The 24,097-nt window shown below is 60.4% G+C and overlaps 1 protein-coding gene across 7 annotated transcripts in view; it reads right to left on the reverse strand.

Moving 5' to 3' along the window:
* Positions 1-23,235, reverse strand: part of TCF3 (transcription factor 3) — a 30,744-nt gene extending 7,509 nt beyond the window's left edge. For 2 of the 7 annotated variants that reach the window (XM_081282779.1, XM_081282778.1), the window contains exons 1-11: positions 22,820-23,219; positions 20,832-20,962; positions 17,426-17,498; positions 5,751-5,824; positions 5,523-5,601; positions 3,961-4,028; positions 2,838-2,970; positions 1,772-1,821; positions 598-700; positions 373-533; positions 165-297 (exon numbers count right to left, since the gene is read on the reverse strand). In XM_081282779.1, the coding sequence (XP_081138905.1) occupies positions 165-297; positions 373-533; positions 598-700; positions 1,772-1,821; positions 2,838-2,970; positions 3,961-4,028; positions 5,523-5,601; positions 5,751-5,824; positions 17,426-17,498; positions 20,832-20,903 (946 nt within the window). In that variant the 5' untranslated portion in view covers positions 20,904-20,962; positions 22,820-23,219. Of the gene's footprint in view, positions 1-164; positions 298-372; positions 534-597; positions 701-1,771; positions 1,822-2,837; positions 2,971-3,960; positions 4,029-5,522; positions 5,602-5,750; positions 5,825-17,425; positions 17,499-20,831; positions 20,963-22,819 lie in introns of all 7 variants that reach the window. The other 5 variants (XM_081282775.1, XM_081282777.1, XM_081282776.1 and 2 more) reach the window with 5 other exon arrangements.
* Between the last annotated feature and the right edge of the window lie 862 nt (positions 23,236-24,097).

Raw genomic sequence — 24,097 nt, forward strand, 5'->3', positions numbered from 1 at the left:
GCTGTGGGGGGGGGGGGAAGATACCACTCCAGGGTCCTTCCAATGTCCCATGGGGCCACCCCAACAGCGGAAGCCATGGTGACTAAGGACCAGTTTCTCCAGCCACGCCGCGGCATCCCCGGCTGGGCTAGCTCAGGGAGGCCGTGTCCCGTGGGTGGCCGTACCGAGGAGGCCCTCAGTCCCACTGACAGGTGGCGTGTGGCTGGAGACGCTGCTGTAAGGCGCTCCAGGGGCTGAGGAGAAGGTGGACACAGCTGGAAGCCCGCCATTGACCTCTGCTCCATGCAGCTGGTAGCCCTGGGGGACAGCAGAGGATCAGGCAGTGCCGCCCAGGCCCTCCCGCCCACCCGCCCGCCGCCCAACCAGGCCTACCATGCGCTCATGCTGGTGCAGGCTACTGAAGGTGCTACTGCCCACAGGACCACTGCTGCCCGGTGTGAGGGGCAAGGGGGACGAGCCGCTGCCCAGCATGGACCCGAAGCCTGCCTGGCCAGGAGTGCTCCAGAGCTCGGCCGAGGGGTGCAGGCTGCCATCTGTGGGGAGCGCAGGTGAGATGGGCACAGAGGGCCCCAGCCACCCCGGGCGAGCCCCACCCACCTGCCACGTAGAAGGGGGCGGGGTAGGCGCTGCTGGGGGTCTTGGCAGAGGGGTAGGCGGCTGTGTCCCTGCCAAAGTCGTCCCCGGAGCTGGGGGGGTACACCTGCAGGTTCAAGGACAGAGGCACTGGTCGTCCAGCCTCCCTCCCGCGGCCATTTCCAGGCACACTGCAGCCGGGCTCTGAGCTGTGGGTGCCCTGGTCCTGCCCGGGCCACCTGGTCCTGCCCCGGCCACCTTTGCAGCCAACTCCGCTCCTGCCAAGCCCCCAGCCATTCCCTCTGCTTTCCTGCCACCCGGCCTGGGTCCTCCATACTGGGGCCTCCCTTAGCCCCATGTCTGGCCACCCGAGGGCAGCTACGGCAAAGGGCCCACCACCACTACCCCTGGTGCTCCTGGACTTCAGGCCAACAGAGACATGGACACTTGCTGTGAGCGAGGCTGGACCAGGGCCCCAGGGGCTCCGTTCTGCCCCGCAGCGTGGTGTGGTGTGGCTCCCAAGCAGAGCCCCAGCGCTCCAGGCCCGACTGAGGTCCTGGCACCCGCATGCCTGGGCCTTCCTTCCTGTGTCCCCTCTGCTTGCCCCCACCCCAGTTATAGGTCCGACAAGGAAGGAGGGCCCTGGGCCAGGGCAGCAGGTGCCTGGCCTCTACTCATGCTGACCAGGGTGGTGGTGCAGCCACTGGAGGTGGTGCCCGGCGCTGGCCGGCCCTGGCAGAGGTGCTGGGTGGTACAGGGAATGGCACACACCTCTCCTTCCAGCCTGACACGACGCAGGGGCCCGGCAGGGGGCGGCCGGCCCGCACCATCTGCTGCCCTGGCCTCCAGCCAACCACTGGGCAGCGGGTGGGGACGCAGGGCAGATAGGGTGGACAGGCCCTAGAAAGGGCCCAGGAGGACTTTCCTGCCTGGCTCCCAGAGCCACACACATGCCCAGGGGGCCTCGCCAGGAACCTGCCCTCCTATGCCAGGTGAGGCCAAGACTGGAACAGAGGCCTCAGACCACTGTCCCTTGGAGGCCTGTGGCCAGGGCTGGGCCCTAGGGTAGCTTTTCGGGCCACACGTGTTCACGCTTGTGCTCCGGGCTGCAGAGGCACGCACAGCTCAGGACCTCACAAGGTCTGGCTGCCGAGGAAGGGCGTTCATCAAGTGGGGTTCCCTCTGTTCCACCACTCACCGAGGAAGGAAGACCAGGTGGAACCTTCCGGGCCTTCTTGGGCTGCACCTCTGTTGAGAGAGAGAAATGAGAAATGCCGCTCAATGACCATTCCTGCCCCTTGGACACCCTATCACTGTTGGGGACCGGTATGGAACAGCTCCTGCCCTGGAGCAGAGGTCTTCAGGTCACCCATTTGGTAAAGTCAAACACCTTGGCTGGGCACCTGGTCACTCCTGTCACCCCAGCAACTCAGGAGGCTGAGGCAGCAGGATGGCAAGTATCAGGCCAGCCTGGGTGGAAGGAGCAACCAAGACTGTGAGGCTGGGGCCAGCTCACGGCACGGCACCCGGGTTCAATCCCCAGTCCTGCCAGAAAGAAGGGGCCTCAAGTCCACCCACACGAGTTTAAAGATGCAGAAACCCACAGCAGTGGGCAAGGAGTCTGGCGGGGCACACACCTGAAGTGCCAGGCCGTCCCTCTCAGCCACACTGTGACCCCAGATCCGTGCACACTCACTCACCCGGCAGCATCTGTGAGTGTGCAAGGCACTCGGGGCACTTTCTCCACCTGCAGGACACCTGCAGGCAGCGAAGGCCAGAACCACTGCTGTGCACCCTGCGACTGAGCCCACCACCTGTGCTGCCCACAGGGCCCAGGACAGCCCTTGGTCTGGCTGACTCAGTGTCCCCAGGCACAGTGCTGAAGGCTCAAAGGGGCCCAGGTCCACCTGCTGGGTGGACGTGGGCGGCTGGGCCATGCGGGTTGGAGAACAACCAATCCAGCAAAACGCTCAAGGACAGGCGGCTCAGTGGCTGGCGCCTGCCCAGCACGCGGGTCCTGGGCCCCATCTCGAGTGCCACACAGACAGAGAGGCATGAACAGAGGCCCAGGACCCACGGAGACCAGCAGTCTGGAGGGTCCTGGAAACCGGCCCCCGGTCTGTCTGGGGAGCCACGGCCCAGTGTCCGTGGCCTCAGGCAGAGGGAGGCCCACTCTGTGCCTCCCACCCTGCGTGCCCAGACCCCAGTCAGGATCTGGCATCGCCCTGGCTACTGCCCTCCAAGGCCCTGGCCGTCCCACTCACCCAGGCCGCTGTCCGCAGCTCTCCGCCGAGGGTTGCTGGGGTAGGAGGAATAATACTGGGAGCTGCCCTTGCTGCCAGGGGGGGACAGTGGCCCGGGGCTGCCGAGGGCCAGCTCGCCAGGCAGGAAGCCGGCCTGCAGGGACAGCAGGAGGCAGAGTCACTGCCCACTCCCCATGCCAACGCCAGTTAGACACCCATCAACTACAAAAGGTCAAAGTCACTCAGACGTCTGGGGTTGCCCAGCCCTTGGGGCAGGGGGCTCTCCTGCTGGCTGGAGACCTGGCTTGGGCCACACAGGCACCACTCTCTGAGCTAAGGCACCAGGGACTGCAGCTGTGGGCATGGCTCAAGGCTGCTGGCATCCGATGGCCACCCGCTCTGGCTCTCGGCTGGGCACCACTGGGCCTGGAGTCACTCTTCCTGTGTCCTTTCTTTCCTACCCCAACAGCTTGGTTCTGCACACTGGGTCGAGATGGACTTCTGTCCCTGGGGTATCAGGCCACCAAGGAGCCTCCTGTTTGCCCTGGCCCCTGGTTCGCAACCCACTTCTGCCAGGCTCTGCTCTCAGCAGTAACGCTGCAGGCTGTCCCCACCATACAGGGCCCTGTGGGGCCTGGCAGGCCTGCAGGTGTGACCCCTGCACTTGGCTGGTGTCCGGCAGCTTAGGGGAGCCACCTCAGACAGGCCAGGCTATACCCTGGGACTGGGGAGGACGTGGTGGGGACAAGAATGAAATTCCTGGGGGTGTGGGGATAGATGTCTCTCAGGGAACAGAGACAGGAGGCAGGCTGGGACCACTGAACTGGCCACCGGGCCCTGTTGCCCTCACTCACATGAGAACCATGTGGTGAGGTTCTCATCTGGGCTGGGGCAACCCCTGGGTGGGCTACACCTACGAGTGGCACAGGCGGCCAGGTTTGGGGGTGGCTTGGCCTGGCTTAGATCCTAAGCGGGGAGGCATGGAAAAGAGTCCCCACCCACAACCAGCAGCCCCACAAGGCCCAGAGACGAGGAACCCCGAGGAACCATGTAAAACTAAAAACCAAAACAAGGGGCCGGGGAGGGTGGAGCCGAGCACAGGCTCTGGACAGGGCAGCTCGGCCGGCCACCCTGCACCCCTCACCTGAGTCAAGCTGCCAACACCAGCATCTCTCCCGAAGGTGGCGTAGGCGCCTCGCTCGCCGCCCTTGCCTGCAGGGGAAGGAGGAAGGCAGGCATCCGGCTCAACAGCAGGCCTAGGGCACTGGGCGCATGCAGGGGGCGGAGCCACACTGTGGCCGGAGCCTCCTGACAACTGGAGCTGCTGCCACCAGCCTGGGGGACAGTGTTGAGCTCCACCGCCTCGTGCTTCCCTGGCTCAGGGCACTTCACTTCAAGGCTATGGTGCCACCTCCCTGGACACCAGTGGCAGATCCATCAGGGACCTGTGCTGTGTGCACGATGCCCACTAGGCCCAGCACCCAGGCCTGCGGCTCCCACAGCCAGCTCGGGGGCAGCCCGGCCTGCTGGCCAGTGGTCCCTCTGTAAACCAGCATGTGAGCCCCACTTAGCCACAGGCACCACCCTGGATGCTGCGTCAAGCCACCGGGAGAAGAGGCAGGCAAAGTCTGGAGCTCAGTAGAGGACTGAGAGCCACCCCCCGCACAGGCTCCTGCACTGCACAGATGCCTGGATCCAGCCTCGCCTGAAGCAGCGTCCCTGGAATACTTGGCACCTGAGCCATCTAAGTTCCCCTTGCGCTTAAACTGGACACAGAAAATGGCTGATTGCAGGGGTGGGAGGCAAGGTCAGTAAGAACCTTCTCAACAAGCAGTCAGAACACTTGTCCACTGAGGTTAATCATCTACAACTGGGAGAAAACAAAACCCCTCGACTTCTGTAAAACACACCTCCTACACTCGTGGGAAGAGGTGCCAGGTCAGTGACCAGGGGCAGCGGGTGAGAGCGCCGTGCTCCAGATGCGCCAGGTGCTGTCCGGGGCCTGCTCCGCTCCTCAACAGGAACCCTGGGGCGGGGTTCCTGGGAGCCCACTTGCCCTGCCCAAGTTCACAGCTGTGAGAGGGCAAGTGGCAGGGGAGGCAGGACCCGGCCAGGACACAGCTGGGCTCTGGACACTGCGTGGGAACTGCCCGCAGCCCTGCTCACGCCAGCAGGAAGCTGAGGAGGAGGCCAGGAGGAGGAAGAGGGAGAGGGGAAGCCAGTGTGCTGCAGGAGCAAGGCCACCCCAGGTCACACAGCGGGCCAGGCCTCGCAGCCCTTGGCTGGGACAAGGTGGGGGTGCCCAGCTGTACCCCTGGCCATGAGGCCGAGGCCGAGGCTGAGGCCAAGCAGCTCATGCGACTCTCCTTGGGCCTCGACCTGTCACCAGACTGCCTCCAGACCCAGCCCCACGGGACAGCCGTGCTAGCTGCAGCCTAAGAATCCACCCGTGACAGAGCCCTCGTCAGCACCTGGCCGAAGGCAGGCCTGAAGGCCACTTTTTGTCCACTCTGGCTGCTGGGGCCACGCACCACCTTCCCAAGTGGCCAAGACCCACACCTAACTCCCACACCTATTGCCGTGGGCACCGCCACAGGCCCCTGCCCCACAGAGCCAGCAGGAGGGGTCCAGACCGTCCACCCACACTGGGTCCAGTGCCCTGATCAGTCCTGAGGCTGCCACCAGTCCACCTGACTGGCCACTCACCTCCAAGTCCGGGTCCCAGGAATGTGGACGAAGAAAGGCTGCCGTGGGACTCGCTGAAGTGGGTGCCGTCACTGTAGGCCTAGGAGATGGCTGGGGTGAGGCCCAGGACGCCACCCAGCACCTCAGAGCCCCCCCCATCAACGTCCCTCCCACCCAGCCCCAGCTTCCTCACCCACCCCTCACTCAGGGGAGGGAGACCCAGGGTTGTGGGCTACAGGGGATCCTCACCCGGCTGGGGTCAAAGGAAGAATTGTTCTGGTCACTGGTGGCCCAGGACCCTGAGCTGGGCCGGTCCTCGAGGCCTGCAGGACAAGAGGAGGTCAGGGGCCACTTCAGACCTGGCTCTGGCCTGCAGTGCTCAATGTCTCTGGAGAGGGCCACACGGACCCAGGGGCTCACCTCACAGCCAACGCCCTGGAATCCTGGGGACTTGGTGGGCTCAGGGCTGCCACTCAGTAGCACTTCTACCACCTGTCGCTCCCAGCAAACTCCTGCCCATCATCAAGACCCTGGGCCCCACTGCCATGCTAGCTTCTCCCCCAGCCCAGGACCCCCCTTGGTCCTAAGTGGACTCTCTCTGCAGAGGCGCCTTGTCACGTGGGATTGAACAAAGGCTGTCCTGCCGGCGCTTTGAGCTCTGCGCTGACCCGGGGGGTTAAACGGCTCCATGCCAGACACAAGCCCAGGCCTCAGGCAGGAGCCCAGAGGCACCACCAGGCCCAGGCAGGTGCCAAGCCGCCAGGCCGCAGGACCTTGTCCCAGGGTGGGGTGGGGCGGGGCCCTTATCTCCCCAGGGCAGCAGACAACAGCCCAGGATGCCTGGCTCCCTGAGGCTCATTCCTCCCCGTGGGGGGCACACAGAGCAGCCCCAGGACCCCTCGCCTGGCTGCAGCCGTACCATGGGCCTCAGCCTCCCTCTTCTGGGAACAGGGCTGGTGACACACAGCAGGACTGGGGTGCTCTGTGCACCACCAGAGTGAGGAGAGGGCTGCAGTGGGGACTCCATGCAGACCAGCCCCCTGGAGAGCTCTTGCTTAATTGCTGTCTAATTTGCATGATTATGCATATTAATTGGTCAAACTAATGAATATTCACATCCCATTAGATTTTGTTCAAATCTAATACTTCCAGTGACCACAGGCGGAGAAGGGCCTGGGCTGGGATGCGGCCTTGGCGTGGGGGGGGGGGGGCAGGTAGGGACTTGGGCTGTCCAGCAATGCTTTTCACCAGGCTTGGGGTGTCCGCCCTGGCTCTGGCCCCACGCAGGCTCCTGGAAGGAAGGGTCAACCGAGGGAGCCTGGTGCCTTGACGACCCTCCACACACCTCCCCAAGGGTACCTGCGATGCACCCCAAACTGCCGCCAGGCTGAGCCCGGGCACCCAGGGTCTGGTGATGGTGGGGCGGTCCTGGGGTCCCCACAAAGGCAGAAAGCCCCTGGCAAGGCAACAGACCCTGCTCCACACTTTCTGGAATGCAGAGACTGGCCCTCGCACAACCCTTCTAGAAATGCCAAAAAATAGGAAGGCCCCTCCGCCACCCACATTCACAGGGTTATTAATTATGTATTCCAATGACGTGACCATGAATATTCACACACAGTCCTTGGTGGGCGGAGGGAACAATAACAGGGTGGGAGGTGTGGTTCCAGGGGGGGTCCAGAGCAGAGAGGTGAGGCCCTGGGTCTGGGGCCTCAGGGTGAAGGCCACACTCCCCCAGGACGCTGTGGGCTGGCCTGCCTGCACCACCTGCCCCGGCCCCCACCCAGGCTCCTGTGCCCACTCCAGTTGGCCTGGGGCTGGGCCCCCCACGCCTCTATGTTCCAGTTCTTCACTCCACTCTTCAGTGACAAGTGACCATGTCTTGGGCTGAAAAATGAGACCCTTCCGGCTGTGCTGTCCCTCACAGTGGCCACCTGCCCACGGGGCCAGCGGGCCCAGGAAGGAGGTCCCATTTTATGTGATCATACAGAAAACTGGGGGGTGGCACTGTAGCTCTGTGGCACAGCGCCGGCATCATGCGTGGGAGGCACTGGGTTCCATCCTCAGCACCACACACAAAAAAATGAATAAAGATTATGTCTATCTAGAACTAAAAAATATTTCAAAAAAAGATTTTTTCTTCAGTATTCTGGATGGAAGCCAGGGCTTCATGCACACTGGGCAAGTGACCCACCACTGTGCTACACCCCCGCCCCGGCACTTCTCCTACTTTTTTGAAAGGATGTCACGAGTTGCAAAGGTTGGCCTTGAGTTTGGGATCCTCCCGCCAGGATGACACGCGTGCCCTACTGCACCTGGCTCAGTGAGCCTACGGGGGACGGCTGTGGGGCAAGCAACTGCAGCCCAGAGACAGCCCAGAAGACTAAGGCACACTCACCCCACTTGCAGGCACCACGTGCCGAAGACACAGAAACAGAAACCTGCATCTGCACCAGCCCCAACTTCCTGGCCTCTGTTCCTGAACATGCAGTGCGGCAACCTGCACAGCACTGCACTGGGTCCCCCTCCTGGTGGTTCTAGAAAGCAGACCCAGGGCCTTGCCTAAGCTGGATAAGCACTCTACCACTGTGCTGCCCCCTCAGCCCTGGTGAAGTTACTGAGGCTGGCCTTGAACTCACCGTCCTCCTGTCTCAGTCTCCTGTGTGGCTGCATGACAGGCCTGTGCATCATGGCCGGCCACACCAGGCCTTACCTGTCATCCAGGGAGGACTCAGAAGTCCGTGTGTGGGTTCTAGGCAGCAAAGATGGGGCTATCACAGGAGAGTGAGTCGGGGGTCCTCAACCCAATCCCGGACAGGTGCCAAGGGATGCTTGAAATGGTAATTCTGAACCCCCCACCTGATCCTGTATATGATGGCTGCACCTAAACCCAGAAGAGCAGCCCCTGGACAGGGTGCATGGGAGTCTGCTCGTGAGCCAAGCAAGACCCCCAGCACCCAAACGTCCCCTGCTGACTCCTTCCCTCACACTTAAAACCCTTTTTTTCTTGGCAGCAGGAACTGAACCTAGGGGCAGGGCAGGCTGCGCATATAGTTCAGCTGGAGGAGTGCTCACTTCCCATGCACAAGGCCCTGGGTTCAATCCCCAGCACCACAGACAGACACACGCACACAAAGAAGGCACTTAACCACTGAGCCACGTCCCAGCCCTTTTTGGTTTTTTTTTTTTTTTAAGAGAGAGGAAAGGGGGAGAGAGAGAGAGAATTTATTTATTTATTTTAGTTCTCGGCGGACACAACATCTTTGTTGGTATGTGGTGCTGAGGATCGAATCCGGGCCGCACGCATGCCAGGCGAGCGCGCAACCGCTTGAGCCACATCCCCAGCCCCCCTTTTTACTTTTTGAGATACAGTCTTGCTAAGTATCTAAGCTAAGCTTAGGGCCTTGCTAGGATGTTGAGGCCGGCCTCTAACTTGCAATTCTTCTGCCTCAACCTCCGAAGTTGCTGGGATTACAGGCATGTGCCAATGTGCATGGCCACTTAAAATCTTAAACAGGGTGAGAGTCCATCAGCTGCCAGTCTGGCCTGTCCCCTTCAATGACCTATTCCTGGCCTACCGGGGGCTTCTGCAGGAGTGAGGTCAGAAGGGCCAGAGTTCAGGGAGCTAGGGGCTCCCACCATGAACCGGGAGGTCTGCTCAAGATTGTTAGATAACGCCACGTGTGGTGGCCATGCCTGTAATCCTAGTGGCTCGGGAGGCTGAGGCAGGAGGATGTAAATTCAAAGCCAGCCTCAGCAACTTAGTGAGGCCCCGTCTCTAAATTAGAAATAAGGCCCAAGGATGTGGCTCGACTCCTGCATTCAATCCCCAATACCCCCCCACCAAAAAAAAAAAAGAAGAAAAAAGGAAAAGTTGCCCGGATGCGCCTGCCACCCAGACTCCCTGGTCCTTCCCTTCTGCATCAATGTTTCTGACCATCTTTCAGGTCTGTGCAACCTGCAGCTTGTCAGACCTCCCAGGCTGCAGTGGCCACAGGCTCTCGCCAACAGCTCCCAGCACTCTGGGAGGGATCAGAAACAGGAGTGATCATGTCCAGCACTGACCACATGCTAGCCAGGCAAGTGCCCAGCCCAAGGCAGGTAGTGAGCTGCTGCGGGTAGGAGACACCGGAAAGCCCCTAGAAACCTGCCCAATACTTGGGAGCCATAATAGCAGGGACTCTGGCCTTCCCCTGAGCAAGCCGTAAGCTGTAGCTGAAGAGAAAGTGTGTCATGGCTCGGATGTGAGGTGCCCCCCCGACAAACTCATGTGAGACAACGCAAGAAGGTTCAGAGAAACGATGGGCTCAAGAGCCTTAACCCAGTCAGTGAGTAGTCACCTGATGGGACGGAGGGAAGGGTGACTAAGGGTGGTGGGGTGTGGCTGGAGGAGTTGGTATGTATCTACATCTGGCAAGTGGAGTCTCCGCTCTCTGGTCATCACCTGAGCCGCTTCCCTCCGCTAGTCTTCTGCATGATGTTTTGCTCACCTGGAGGCCTGAGGAATACAGCCAACCATCTAAGGGCTTGAGACCTCTGAAACTATGAGCCCTCAAATAAATTTGTCTACTTCCAGTTGTTCTGGTTGGGTCTTTTATTAAAAGCAACGAAAAAGCTGACTAAAACAGAAACTGATACCAGGAGTGGGGTCACTGATGTGACTAAACTGACCATGTGGTTCAGAAGTTTTTTGAGCTTTTTGGAATTGGTGGCAGGAATTTTGAGATGTTTAGCATTGCAAGCTGGAAATGCTTTAGGTTGTTTTAAGCAGAGCTTAATGGCAGATTCTGGTGTGAGCTCCAACCAGAATGCCAATAGGACCACGGACAATGAAGACAAGGTTCAAGAAGGTTCAGAGGAAAAGGAGGACACTGTTGGAATTTGGAGTTAAGGCCACCTGTGTTATGTTCTGGCTGGGAAGTTTTCTGAGTTTTGCCCGTGTCCTGACACTTTCAGTGACGATGATTTTTAAAGAGATGGACTTCTTAAATCTGGCAAAAGAAATGTCTAGACAGCATAGTATTCGGGCAGTGGCATGAATATTGCTGGCAGCTTTTAGCCAAATATACTGTGATAATCAGGAACAAAATATTTGAAAAACTTGGGACTTGAAAAGTGGTCGTAAAACTGGGGCTAAGAAGTTGCAATTGTTAAAGGCATTAACTCCACTAAAGAAATGTTAAAGATTGTGCCCAGAGAGAATGAGGAAGATGGCAAGACCACACACCTCTCAAGCTCAGGGGAGTAAAGATGAGGATTCTGGGGAAGAGACCAGAATCCTCGCCTCATGGGGCACCCTTCCTACACTAGGGGCCTGGGTGGTTTTTTCAATGTGTTCAGCCAGGCAGACACCGAGAGGCCGCTGCAGCCAAAGTCCCTGGAGGTTTGGCTACTGCTTGATATGGCAGCTGACCCTGGTGTCAGCCGCATGGTGCTGGTTCTACAGGGATGCAGGATGCTGAAGTCTGATTTCAAAGGAAGGCCTGGGAGGCCGGGCAAAGTGCAGCAGGGTCAGAGTCCTTCTGGGCACCTCGCGAGAAGTCACAGTGTGGAGATGCGAGGAGGAAGCCTCACAACGCAGGCCCCTGAGGTTGAGAAACGCCAGTAACACGGAACATCGTCCCAGGAAAGCTGAGGAATTGAGCAAAGACAGCCAACAGAAAGGCCACTTGGGCTGCCACACACAAGGTCACAGAGATGGAGCTACACAAGCCCTTTTGAGAGGACACCATGATGCCATGTGCTCCAGAGGCCAGACGTGGAGCTGGATCTCAGCCTTGCTTTGGTCCTCCTCCCTCCTCCGGGGCTCACTCTGCACTAGTACTGGCCACTCTTCAACTGCCTTTTACAGGAGCTCAGCGTGGGAACGCCTTGACCTCAGAGAAGACGCAGGCCTTGAACCCTGAACAATCTCAGAACCGTTGGGACTACGGGAACTCTCGGAAACAGACTAAATGTATTTTGAATGGTCGGAGGAGTGTGAGCTTTTGGGGGTTGAATGTTATGGTTTGGGTGTGAGGTCTCCCCCCAAAGCCCACATGAGACAATGCAAAAAGGTTCAGAGAAGAAATGATTGGGGGGCTGGGGATGTGGCTCAAGTGGTAGCGCGCTCGCCTGGCAGGCGTGCAGCCCGGGTTCGATCCTCAGCACCACATACCAACAAAGATGTTGTGTCCGCTGATAACTAAAAAATAAATATTAAAAAATTCTCTCTCTCTCTCTCTAAAAAAAAAAAAAGAAATGATTGGGTTGTGAAAGCTTTAACCCAACCAGCAACCTAACCATGGATGGGACTGAGTGGGACTGAAGGCAGGTGTGGCTGGAAGAGGCGGGCGGGGCATGGCGATGGGGTATGTGTGCTGTATAGGTTGAGTGGAGCCTCCGGCCTCACCTGGAGCCCTGAGGAACGGAGCAGACGTCTATGGACCAGGACCTCTGAAACTGTGAGCCCTCAAACAAACGTTCCTCCTCTGAAGTTGTTCTGATGGGTGCTTTGGTCACAGCAACAGAAAGCTGACTCAACAGGGTAGGCGGAAGGAGCCCTGGGAAGACAGGTGGGCTCCAACGCAGCCCGAGGGCCACCCGAATCAACCAGGGGCTTCTCGCAAGGAAGAAGCCCAGAGACAAGCAGGGACAGGTGGACAAAGCTGGACACAGGGACCACTTAGCCCAGGGCGCAGAAGCCCTCACGGTGCCACGTGGGTCCTCCAGGAAGCAGACAGCAGGGCCTGCAGAACAGAGGACAGAGCAGGCCAAACTACCCAGGGCTTCAAGGTGGCTTCCCAGCCCGGCACACCTGCCACCCAGTGACCACAGCTGAGCAGGAGGAAGGCTTGTGCCAGGGCCTCGAGGGCAGCCTGAGCAGCACAGCAAGACACTGTCTCAAAACACACACACCCTAAACCAACACACCAAGGTGTGGGTTAGTAGGTGTACCCATAGGTGTAGCGGGCAATGGGGAGGAGTCGGCCTGGTGCACACACCCCAGGCTCAACTAAATGCTGCTCACACACAAATCCTGGGTCACCAAGGTCCCTGGGTGGAAAAAACTTCCTGAACCGAGATTCCAGGCCGCATGGGACTTGGCAGCAAGTGGGCACCAGGGAGCCAGGCCTGGGTGGGGAAAGCCCAGGCGGGAAGGCAGGCACCAAGTGGGAGGCTGCACAGCGTGCCCGCGGGGCCCCTTAGCCAATATTGTACCCATTTTCCTGAAGTGGATTCAGGAAGTGAGTGGTGGTGGCCAGACCAGCAGCAAGGTCCCCAGGGAGGTGCGGCCACAACTGACAGCAAGCGCAGGAAGGCAGCAAGCAGCGGCTCAGGGAAACCAGGGGGGACACAACTGCAGAGGCAAGGACTGCGGGGACAAGCTCCAGGGGACCTCAGGGCCAGCTGAGGTGGCGGGAAAGGCAGCAACACCAGCCGAGACCCTGGAGGAGTGCTGGCCACAGACCTGGCTCCAGCCCAGCCCCTTCCACCTGCCATCAGCACCCACAGCCACACCTGGGGACCCATCGGCTGACCCAGGAGAATCACCTGAGCTGGGTGTGGCCCGGGCACAGTGGGCCCAGTAGCCTTGCACCCAAACCCTCAGACAGAGAAGCACACACAGCGGCAGGGGAACTGGTGCTGCTCTCAGCCCATGGCCATCAACGCACGGAAAGCCACACACAGGGCCAGCATGCCCGAGGCCCTGGGCTCCATCCACAGCACCACAAATAAAAGCAAAAAGTTAGGTCCATGTGGAGATGACCTGGGAGCTGCGGTGCACCCCGTGGTCTCACATCCAGCTGCTCTCAGGGCTCAGGAGGGAGGGCAGTGCCAGCAGGGCAGGAAGCACTGTACCCCAGCACCGGCAGGGGCTCGCGAGCAGAGCTTTGGCACTGAACACCCAGAAATGAGCCAATCCCAATGGAGAACCCAGAAGTCTCTGAAACAACCTGATTCGAGAAGGAAGTTTATCCAAGTTGTCAACGTCTATGACGACAGGTTACAACATAGCTAACACGGTCAGGGCGAGTTCAAGGCCCAGCTCCCTGCTGCTGCCCAGGACAGGCGGAGCGAACGCCAGGCACAGAGCAGGAAGTCAGAGACAGCACACACGGTCACTCGGCGAGCCAGACTCCACGTGTGCACCACCCCAAGACGGGAAGTCGCCCGTGATGAGCGACTGAAAAGAACGAGTGAACGCTGACAGACCAAAGCACCATGACCCGGGTCCAGCAGAAAAGCCCAGCAGTCGACAGGCGCACGCCGATCTCCAGGAGCCAAAGCAGCAGGTGAAGCAGGGCAGCCGAACCAAGGACAAGCAGAGAAGAAGGGGCGCCGTCTGGGATGCGCCACAGCTCCACCTCCAGGGACAGAGTGGCGGTCAGCTCTGCGTCACCACAGTCCACACTGGCGGGCTTGAATACGTGACTGAAAGAGATAATCTTTTCTCCCAAGCTAAGAATGGAACTCAGGGCCTCACGCATGCCACACAAGCTGCCACTGAGCCACATCCTTAGCCTTTTTCTCTTTTCACAGAGACAGGGTCTTGCTCAGTTGCCCAGGCTGGCCTCCAACTTGCCACACTCCTGCCACAACCTCCCAAACTGCTGGGATGACAGGTGTGGCCCTGGCACCTGGCTGATCTTCTCCTAAGAACATGCTACAGTGGCCAAGAGCAGTGGGCACCAGCTCCCCAGGCAGCACACAGGAAAACATGCCCAGGAAAGGTTCAGATGTGTCCCCTGCAGGCACCAGGTGGCTCCTACTCATGGCAGATTGTTGCTGAGAGAGGACAGTCCCCAGCCAGGTTCAGAACACAGCCAAGGGTGCCGAAGGAGACTCTGACCAACACCCCCAGCAGGAAGGCCAGTGCAGGGTGAGGCTGGGGGCCCGCACAGCTCAGGGGATGCTCAAGGCGCAGGAAGGCCTGGCAGGGAAGGCAGCTCCTGGAAAGGTCGGCCTGCAGAGAGCCACTGCAGGTGCGCACAGCTGACCTCCAGACTCAGGACAGGCCCTGCACAGGATCCACACACAACCCCGGCACAGTGGCACACGCCTTCACCTCAGCATCCCAGGAGCTGACGCAGGAGGACCACAAGTTGGGGACCAGCCTTAGAAACTGAGCAAGGTCCTGTCTCAAGATAAAAAATAAGGGGTGGGGCTATAGCTCTGTGGTGGATCCCGAGTTCCATCCCCAGTAACAACAACAACAAAAAGAGACAAAAGCCTATCTGCAGCCGGCAGCCAGCATCAGGCCTGGTCGCCCCGCCACAGGGTCTGCACGTTCCCGTGGAGGTCAAAGGGTACATGGCATGAGCCTGGGTCTGAGGGTGGACAGTGTGACTGCCTACCTGGAAAGCAAAGCAAGGGGAAAATGTCGACCGTCAGAACAGCAGGAGGCCTCCAGGTGGCCAATGAAGAACAGACCCCACCAGAACGCTGGGCGCCCCAGCAGGCTCCGGAACAGGCGACCAAGCGGCCACAGTGAAGGACTACGCCACTCTCCCAGCCAAGAGCTTATCAGACGCTGCCACAGGTCAGCTGCAGGTCGGGCTGGGGACCTCACTGCACGGCACCAGACCCTGAGCTCCATCCCCAGAACCAAAACCCACAAAAAAACCCACCAAAGGGGTTGCAGTGAGAGCCGAGAGGCCTGAAAGCAAGAGAAAGAGCTGAGGGGAGGCGGCGGGAAGGGGCGAGCAAGCACTCGGCCACCAGCAGCAGGTGCCCTCTCGGGTCCCGGCTCTGTGCAGAGTGGCAGGCAAGGACAGGAGCTCCTAGCACCTGGGCCTCCTCCCAGGAGCCTGGCAAGGGTCCCCTGGGCCAGGACTGCCTCTGTGTGTCCAGCCTCTTGTGCCCCCACAATCCACGGGACCCTCGGTGAACGGGACAGAGGCCCCAGGACAGGAGAGAACGCGGGAGTACAGAAGGAAAGCCACCAGGCCCGCTGGCCCTGCACAGGTGCGCAGCCGTGGATGGTGCCCCGCTAGCCTCTCTCCCAGTCCCCTGCTCCCCCTGGGACTCTGACATGCCCATGAGGGGAACCAACCACACCACGTCCCTCGGGACAAGGAACACCACCTGCTGGCCTCACCAGGCCCCCAAACCCAGTCCCAATACAGGAGGGGAACAAGCAGGAAGCTGTCAGGGCAGGGCCAGAGGACAGGACACACCACAGACACCACGGAAGACCGCCCTCCAGTGTCCACAGGGCTCCTGCTCTAGACGACCAGCTCTCTAGGGAGAGGGGTCCCTATACAAAGTTCTGGGAGCCCAGTAACCCACAAAGGTCTGGCCACAGAGGGTCTGCAGAAGGGCCAGGAAGGTCAGTGGACAGAGAAAGAGAAGCCATTCACCTCACCTCCACGCCACACCTACCTGTGAGCCTGGGGCACAGAGAGGGCAGGTAAGGGGCACAGGTGCTCTGTGACAGCCCGTGGGCCTGACCTTCTGCCTCGGCCAGGAAACCTCAGCCCCTCTGGTTCCTGGGGGCTGCTTCCAGGGCGATGGGAGCCCATGGGGATTTCCAAGCCTCAGGGAGTGCCAGGGCAGCCGGGGTCACTTCCCCAGAAAAGCCAGGAAGGGACAGGAGGGATGGCACCACTCCTCCAAATCCCCTCCCCAGCAGAGCCTGCAGCGGACTTCAGAGAAAACCACTAGACAGAAAGCTCCACCCACGCCAGAGACCAGGAAGAGCCTGCCTGAGAGCCCAAGAGGACAGACGGATCCACCAAGAAGCCAGGTACACAAGGATTGCAAGTTCAAGGTCAGCCTAGGCAACTTAGCAAGACGCTATGCAACCCCACGAGAACCTGCCTTAAAAGAAAAAAACTTGAAAAGGGCTGGGGATCCGGCTCAGTGGTTGAGAGCCTCTGGGCTCGAGACAAATCAAGGGCTGGGCTGGGCTCAGTGGTGAGCGCCTGACTGCTGTGTGTGAGGCCCGGGTTTGACCTCAGCCCCACACAAAATCAAGACACTGTGCTCCTCTACGACACCACCCACCGAGAGAGGCCCCAGTGCAGAGCTTGAGAGCGCCTCAGGACATGTGTGCCAGGCCCTCCCAACACACTGGCCCACAGCCGGGCTCCTGACTGCACCAGCACCTCTGCCCACCACCTCCTGCGTTGTGTCCCCCCATGGCTGGCAGACATACACAACTGCCCCTGCCTGGCTGGCTCCCCTCTGCTGCAGGGTCCTGCCTCAGGGCACCAATCTGTTCACACCCAGTGGGCTCCTGTCTGCCCCTCAGCTCCTGCCCACCTCCCTGGAAAGGGAGGGGGGGAGGAAGAGCAAGGCGGTGGGCTTGTGTTCCCACCCCACCCAGGGAGGGCCTGGGCCTGTCAGGGGGCAGGGGCTCAGAGTGACACAGCTGGGACAGATCCCGGGGCCCAGTTTCCCCCAGTCCGGCCCTGGCTGTGCCCCATCTCCCTGTCCACCCTGCCCATTGCCACGCACACAGATCATCAGGGTGACCAACTGCCCAGGTCTGCCTGGGACTCTCAGGATATGAATGCTCAAAGGGCCAGATCCCAGGATGACAGAGGCCCAGTGTGAGAGAAGCTCTTCCCTGAGCAAAGACAGGTGGAACTGAGTGAGGCCTCCCCTGGGCTGGCAGGCCAGAGGTGGGTGGGATTCATGATGGGATGCATGAAACAGGTGACCACCACTACGTGGGCCCAGCCCTGTCCTAAGAGCAAAGCCCACTCCACCCCACGCAGGCCAGGATAGAACAAGGGGACGCTGGGCTGTCCACAGGATAGACCCCTGGTCTCTGGCCAGGCCCTGGTCCAGTGGTAAGAGTGAGGGCGGCCCACCCTCAGGGTGCTCTTGAGCCCACAGCCCCACACCCACATGCGCGTGCCCAGCGCTGTGCTGTCCTGTAGCGGCCCTCCCCATCCACCTCTCAGGCACCTGTGCCACAGGAAACCTGGGCTCACCTGAGCTTGTGAACTGAGCTCCCGCCAGGGAGGCCGGCCGGCCCTTCCCGTTGGCCACAGGCAGTGGGAACATCTGCAGGGACAGAGCAGGAGAGCAGTTGAGTAGGGTGGCCAGCAAACCCCACCCCAAGGTTGTCTCCTCGCAGGAACACAGGGCTCTGGCACAGTGGGACCAGTTCTGCTCAGACATGTCCACCCTCCCAAGACCCAAAAACTTTGAGGCCGAGGCTAGGATCAACCCCTGAAACCTACTGCCCAGGGTGGGAAAAGGCGCAGGAGCAGCCAGCTGCCCAGGCCCACCCAACGCCGGAAAGGGCAACCAGGACCTGCAGTTGACTCAGTGTTGGAGCACTGGCCCCCCACCCAGGAGGTCCGGGCCCACCTGGCACTCGCAGATGGGGTACCTGCTGAAGCAGCGGATACACGGTATCAGCTCTAGTGATACAAGGGTGCTCACCCCAACAGATGGAGGAACAGAAACCCACTTCAGGCCAGAGCCCCAAGGTCCGGCCGGCCACCAGCACCCTAGGCTGAGGTTCTCCAGCAGGACAGACCCACGTGAGGGGACTATGCGGAGGGGGCAAAGAGGCGAAGCGTCCCCCACGTGAGGTCTGTGCTCCCACGACACCCTCCCAGGGGACAGTGTGGGCCTGTCGGAGGAGAGACTTGAGGCTCAGAGTGGCAATGCCGGGTGGATCCAGGGCCCAGGAAAAGGCTGTGCAGCGTGGGTCTCCTGGACACCGAGGGGGACAGCCACCCGCTGCAGGTACTCAGGGTGCCCAGTCCCTAAAGACTAAACAGCTTAGCACTGCAACCAGAAAGACCCAACACCAACAATCCCTTTTGCCTCAGAAAGAATAAACCATGTGTGCTCTACCCCAAGAGGCTGGGTGTGGGAGATCCACTCTATGCTCAAAGGGAAGGCTGGGGAGCACCACCCAGCCCCAACACCCCTGCCAGCCAGGAGGTGCCTGCACTGCACCATGCCAGGGCTCAGGGTCTCAGAAGCAGGGTTCAGTGCCCACTGTCTCAGGAGAAACTGAGCCCGCACTGCCTCCGGCCTGATTCCTGGAGGAGGGGTGTCCAGGCTGCAGGGTTCTCCAAGGGGTCCACGGCTCAGTGGTGCTGTTGCACCAATGGAAACCGGCCCAGCCTCCGCAGGGCTCTGTTCTCCCAAAAGAACCCTTCTCCCATTGGAGTACCCGGGGTCTGCTTCGGCAGGTCTAGCCTGAGGCCACTTGTTTGGTCCCCAGGATGCAGGGAACTACTGACAAGGCACCGGGGGACCCTGGGCCAGGTCTCATGGGTTCTGAAGGCCTCATGATTAACCCAGAGCTACCCCTCACCCTTTGGAGCCCCAGTGCTTCCTCCTGTGGGGCGGACTCAGGGCTGGGCCCTACTGCAGTCCTGTGTGCAGGAGGGAGGGGCCTCCGTCCATACCCACTGGGGACGCGGCTTACTGGCACTGGGCAGTGGGGTACCAATCAGCACCCGTCCAGGGCTCCCAGGTCCTCAACGCCACTCACTCTTCCTTCTAACCATAAAGTTCAAGTCCAGGCTCAGGTCCAGCGGGACTCTGAGGTCACTGCTGCTCTCCTCTTTGTGTTTAATAGGCCACTGACTTTCCCACCCCACGAGTCTGCCCAAGAAGGGATTCCCTTCAAGGTCTGTTTGTCTCAACCTGAAAGTCCTTGCTCAAAGAAACAAGTCCACCCCATGTCCCTGGGAGAGGCAGCACAAGGGCAATTTTGAAGGGACCTGGTCAGTAAAGGGCACTGCCTGTGCTCCCTGACCCGACCAGACAGGCTTTCCTGTGACACCAAGACGGTTAAAACCCACCTCTGGGCTGGGCCTGATGTTGCATGCCCATAATCCCAGCAGCTTGGGAGGCTGAGACAGGATGATCAGGAGTTCAAAGCCAGCCTCAGCAAAAGCAAGGTGAGATCCTGTCTCTAAATAAAATACAGAATGGGGCTGGCGATGTGACTCAGTGGTCAAGTGCCCCTGGGTTCAACTCCCGTACCAAAAAGAAGAAAGAAAAAACCCTCCTCTCTGGGTGCAGGGGGTCCTGGGAGGAGCCATTCCCCAACCCCTCGGGCTGTTTCCTCATCTGTGAGCGGGTACTGGTTTTGACCAGGGTGGGAGAAGACTTGGGGTCCTGGGGACAGCAGGGGAGAAGAGAAGTGGTTCAGGACTGTCCAGTGGGGAGACGCGGGAGCTAGCCCTGCAGGGCTGAACCCAGGCTGCCCCCACTGGGCTGTCTGTTCCAGCCCAGTAGTCTGTGACCTGTCAGTTTAGCACAAAAACAAGCAAACTGTACCTCCGGTTACTCAGCCGGAGAGGTAAAAATAAGACGGGGCTTAAAAACACTGGCATGGCCCTTCCGGAGCCGGCCGCCATGTCTGGGGGTTGTCTCTCCAGTGTGGCTGGGGCCATTTCAGTCTGGAGACCTGTTCCTGGCCAACCTCAGTGGCCTGGCCTGTGCAGGGGAGGGTCAGTACAGCACCCTGCCCACACTGCTTCAGACCAAATGGGCTCATGGGGGTGAGGGCTGGGGTCTAAGGAGCTGCACAGACACAAGAGGGTAAAACAGGTTCTCGGATTGTTTTGGAGGACATGCTGATCCCCGACACCCAAAATGAGGGTCCCGAGCCTTTCCATCAACACCCAAGGACACTGCTGGCCCTAGCCTCGCTGGACCTGAGCCCCGTAAGCTTGGGGCCAGCACCTCTGGGCCTCCACCTGCAGAGGGGAGTCAAGTCAGTAAAGAGTCAAGACTCAGGAAACCTGAGGACTGCCCGCCCTCCCCTGCAGCCGGGACCAGCTGCCCCCGGTGCTCTGTGCTCACATGGACCCTCTAAGGACTCAGCCCTGTTAACCATGCAGTGTGTAACACCTGTGTCCTTGGCACGTGGGGACAGGGACCCTGGTGCAAGTTGAAGTGCCACCACTTCCCTGAGGGTCTCCACCAGAATCTCCACTTTCCTTTTCTGCTCCACGACGGACTGAACGACCTGACCACCCTCGGGACCCTGCTCACTGCTCTCACAGACCAAGGTTGCTGAATGCTCACCCAGCCAGGCTGGGGCCTCAGGGCTTAGCACTCCCGAGTTCCAGCCCCAGGGAGAAGCTTGGGACCCTGGCAGTCCCTCAATTTCTCCATCTATATATAGTGGTAGGCAATCTCCATTCTGTGGCTGAAGAGAACTCTGGTGTCGCACACACTGCCATGGGGGTGCTGGCTTGCCCAGGGGTACCCTGACCCCAGCCCCACTGGGGCAAACTCCCAGAAAAGCGAGAGGCTCAGCACTCCTAGGGGAGTGCTCTGGGCAGACATTACAAATCTGCTCCAGTCCCAAGAGCAGCAGGCTTGGGCAGAGGTGGGCAGGAAAGGGGTCTGGCTCACCATGCTGAAGTCCAGGAGGTCACTGAGCTCCTTGTCGGTGCCCACAGGGGCCATCCTCTGCGATTGGCTCATTCTCCAGCAACAGGGGCAGGCACAAGAACCAGGGAAGGCCCTCCAGCCTAGAGACAGCCCTGCACAGTGGCCGCAGGGACAGACCAACAATACACAAGGACAAACGGGGAAGGGAGAGAAGGGTTTTCAGTGACCATAGCCCAAATGGACAGGTGGGAAGCAGAAAGCTGAGATCCTGAGGTTTGGGTCCTCTGCAGACCCCTGCCTAGAGCCCATAGGGAGACTAGGGAGAAGATGAATGTAAATCTGGTCAATCCCTGAGAGACCACCAGGAATCAGGTTGCAAGCTTTAAATGCAGGGGCCCAGGATCTCTCATTTCCAACTACTTCCAGGCGACCCTGCCAGCCCCGCCCCTGGGGGGAGGGGCGACCCAGGACCCGCCCCAAGAGAAATTTGGTGGACCCCTCCCCAGCACCTGTCATAGCATGCTGAGGGCTGATCACCCCCAAACACAAAGCAAAACAAATCCACAAGTCACAAAGCCATGAAACCCACCTCGGCTTCTGGACTTAGTTGGGAGAAGGGAGACCAGGAGGCCTGACCCAGGGATCAGAAAGCTTCCCGCCACCCTTAACCTCGGATCCGCCCTCCCCACCCCCCCAACTCAACCGAATACAGATAAAAAGAAAAAAAAAAAAAAAAAACAATCCGAAGTTGTTTTATTGTCACGATGTATCCGGGAATTATTTTTAAGCAACTTTAAAAACATCCCTTACCTCCCACCCCTGGGGGGGAGGGTTCCCCAAGACCTGGGATTCCCCGCCTGGTCCCCAGGGACTCCATCCTGGGATGGGGGATGGGGGAATCCACCTGCCAAGCCCCCTCCCACCCCCGGAAAGGGAGCAGCACAGGACCTCCCTCCCAAAGAACTTTTTCCAGGGTTCCCCAGGCGGGGGTGGCCAAGAAGAAACCGCAGTGGCTGGGGGAGGGGAAAGGGTTCCGAGATAGAGGGACACCCAACTCCAGAGGCAGAGGACCCCCCCTTTGTTTGCCAACGCCAACACCAACACCGGGTGTGAAACGGTGACCCACGCGCCCCCTCCCCCGCTTTTTTCTTTCTTTTTTTTTCCTTTTTGGAGGGCGTGTGAAACTGACTTTGAGTTGTACGAAACCGCACTTTTTTGTGGGGTAGCTGAAACCCATTTTCAGGCCAACTTGGGGAGGGCTGAAACGAGCCTTTAACATAGAGATAAGATTTCTGGGGTGTCACAACAACTTTGGGGGACTGGAAATGGACTGGACGTCTGAAAACAGTTGGGAGGGGAGAAAACAACCTGATACTTCTTTTAAAGCGGAGAGGAGGAAGCCGGGGTACCCCCCCTTCCCGGGGCGGCCAGTGCGGCCCGGGAGCCCTTTGAAGCTCGCCGCGCCACCGCGGTGTTCTCGACCCCGACCGCTGCCTCGCCCCGCACTAACGCGGAGCAGATGTTCGCGCCCGGCCCCGGCCCCGGCCCTTCACCCTGAGCCTGCGTGCGCGCGGCGGCACCTTCCCCGCGCAGACAAAAGGACTCTCCTCCCTCCCTCGCTCCCCCTCCGAACTCCAGTCCCGGCCGGGGCCCCTCCCTGAGGAGGGGCGACCTGGGACCACCGCACTGGGGCCCCGGGCCCCGCCGCAAAGTTGGGCGACCCCTCTGGCGCCCCCCGCGCGCCGGCCCGGGCTGCGCAAAGTTTCCCAAGTGCGAGTGGCGGAGGGCGGCGCGGGCCCCTCCACGTCGCTCGCCCCCTCCGGCGCGCAAAGTTGGAGAACAATGCGGCCCGGGCGACCGGCCACCCCCAGCTGCCCGAAGGGGCGCGCACCCCACGGCGCCCGCGCCCAGCCCCCCACGCCCCCCGCGGTCAACTTCGCACAAAGCGCCAGGGGTCCCGGGCGCGGCACCGACGCCGCACGCCCCTCCCCGAGTCCCCGAGCGTTTACCTGCTCGGCGCGGCCCGGCACGCGGCGCACGGGGGGCGGCGGCATGAACGGCCGGCCCCCCCCCCGACAAAGGGGCGTCGCGGCCGGGCCCCCGAGGGTCGCGCGTGGGCGGCGGCGGCGCGCGTGGGCGGCCCCTCCCCCGCCGCGTTGCCGCCCCGCGAGGCCGGCCGGGGCGCTGGGGCAGCGGTGTGCGGTGCCCGCGGTGCCCGCCGACCGCGTCGGGTCCGGCTCCGCTCCCGCCCGCTACGCCCGCGGCGGCGGTCGCTGCCTCATCTTCCTGCGGCGGGAGACATGTTCCGCCCCCCGCCCCGCGCCGGCCCCGCCCCGGCCCCGCCTCCGCAGGACCCCGCCCATCGCTCCCCTTCCGAAGGCACTCCGCGGATCCCTCCGCCACGTCCGCGCGGCCGCGAACCCGCGCCTCGGCCTCCCGAGCTCCCTCAGGAGAGCCCTGAAGTTCCGCAGAGCTATCGTCTGAGAGTGAGTGATCCCGGGGCAGATAGGTCGGCCAAGGCATGGGAACAAGCTTGGAACTATCTTCCTACGCGGAGGTGCACGCGAGCTGAGCGTAATCCATGACGCAAGCGGAAGACCCGTGAGATTGAAAGATAAAGCAGAGCCTCAGTAACCAATCGGAAGCTGTAAAATCCTGCATGGCGGGGCTTCCAGCCATTCGTGAAGTAGCCCCGCCTCAGTCCGTTCGCCCCACGATAGAGGCGGGACTCTCCGAGCGAGAGGCCGCGAGAAGCGGTGTCGGGGAGTGGGTATTGAGGTTTTATTCTCAGGTTGGTGTGGCCGCCCGCCTGGTCGCGTCAGCTTGGTTGTATCTGAGTTTCTAGGGGTGGCTCCGAGTGCGTGTGTATTGAGAACGGGCATACCAAGCCAGGAGGTAACATCGTGTCCATTTTACTGGCGGGGAAACCGAGGCTTGCTTCGTTTCAGGTTCAGAGAGCTCCAAGTGAAACCCGTGCTGTGCTACTTGGTGTGTCTCGGTTTCTTCATCTTTAAAATAGATTTTGGACTTGAGTTTGGACAGAATCAAGTCCGTGTGTGCCTTTGTGATGCTCAGCTGTGTGTCCATTTTGGTCAAACTTTCCGCTCATGCCACCCGGCTCTTCAGCCTTTGAGGACCGTGGACCATGCAGAATCAGAACAATAAAGTAATGAACAAAACAGTCTTCTGAGGCTCGCGGGGTCCCAGAGAGAAATCAACTCCCTTCACTTGGCACCCTGAACCCTCTTCCCACACGGTCTGTAGCCCCCAGTTCACAGTTGAGTGCC

This window comes from Spermophilus citellus, assembly GCF_964194105.1.
Source record: "Spermophilus citellus genome assembly, chromosome: 3".
NCBI classification, from domain to species: domain Eukaryota; kingdom Metazoa; phylum Chordata; class Mammalia; order Rodentia; family Sciuridae; genus Spermophilus; species Spermophilus citellus.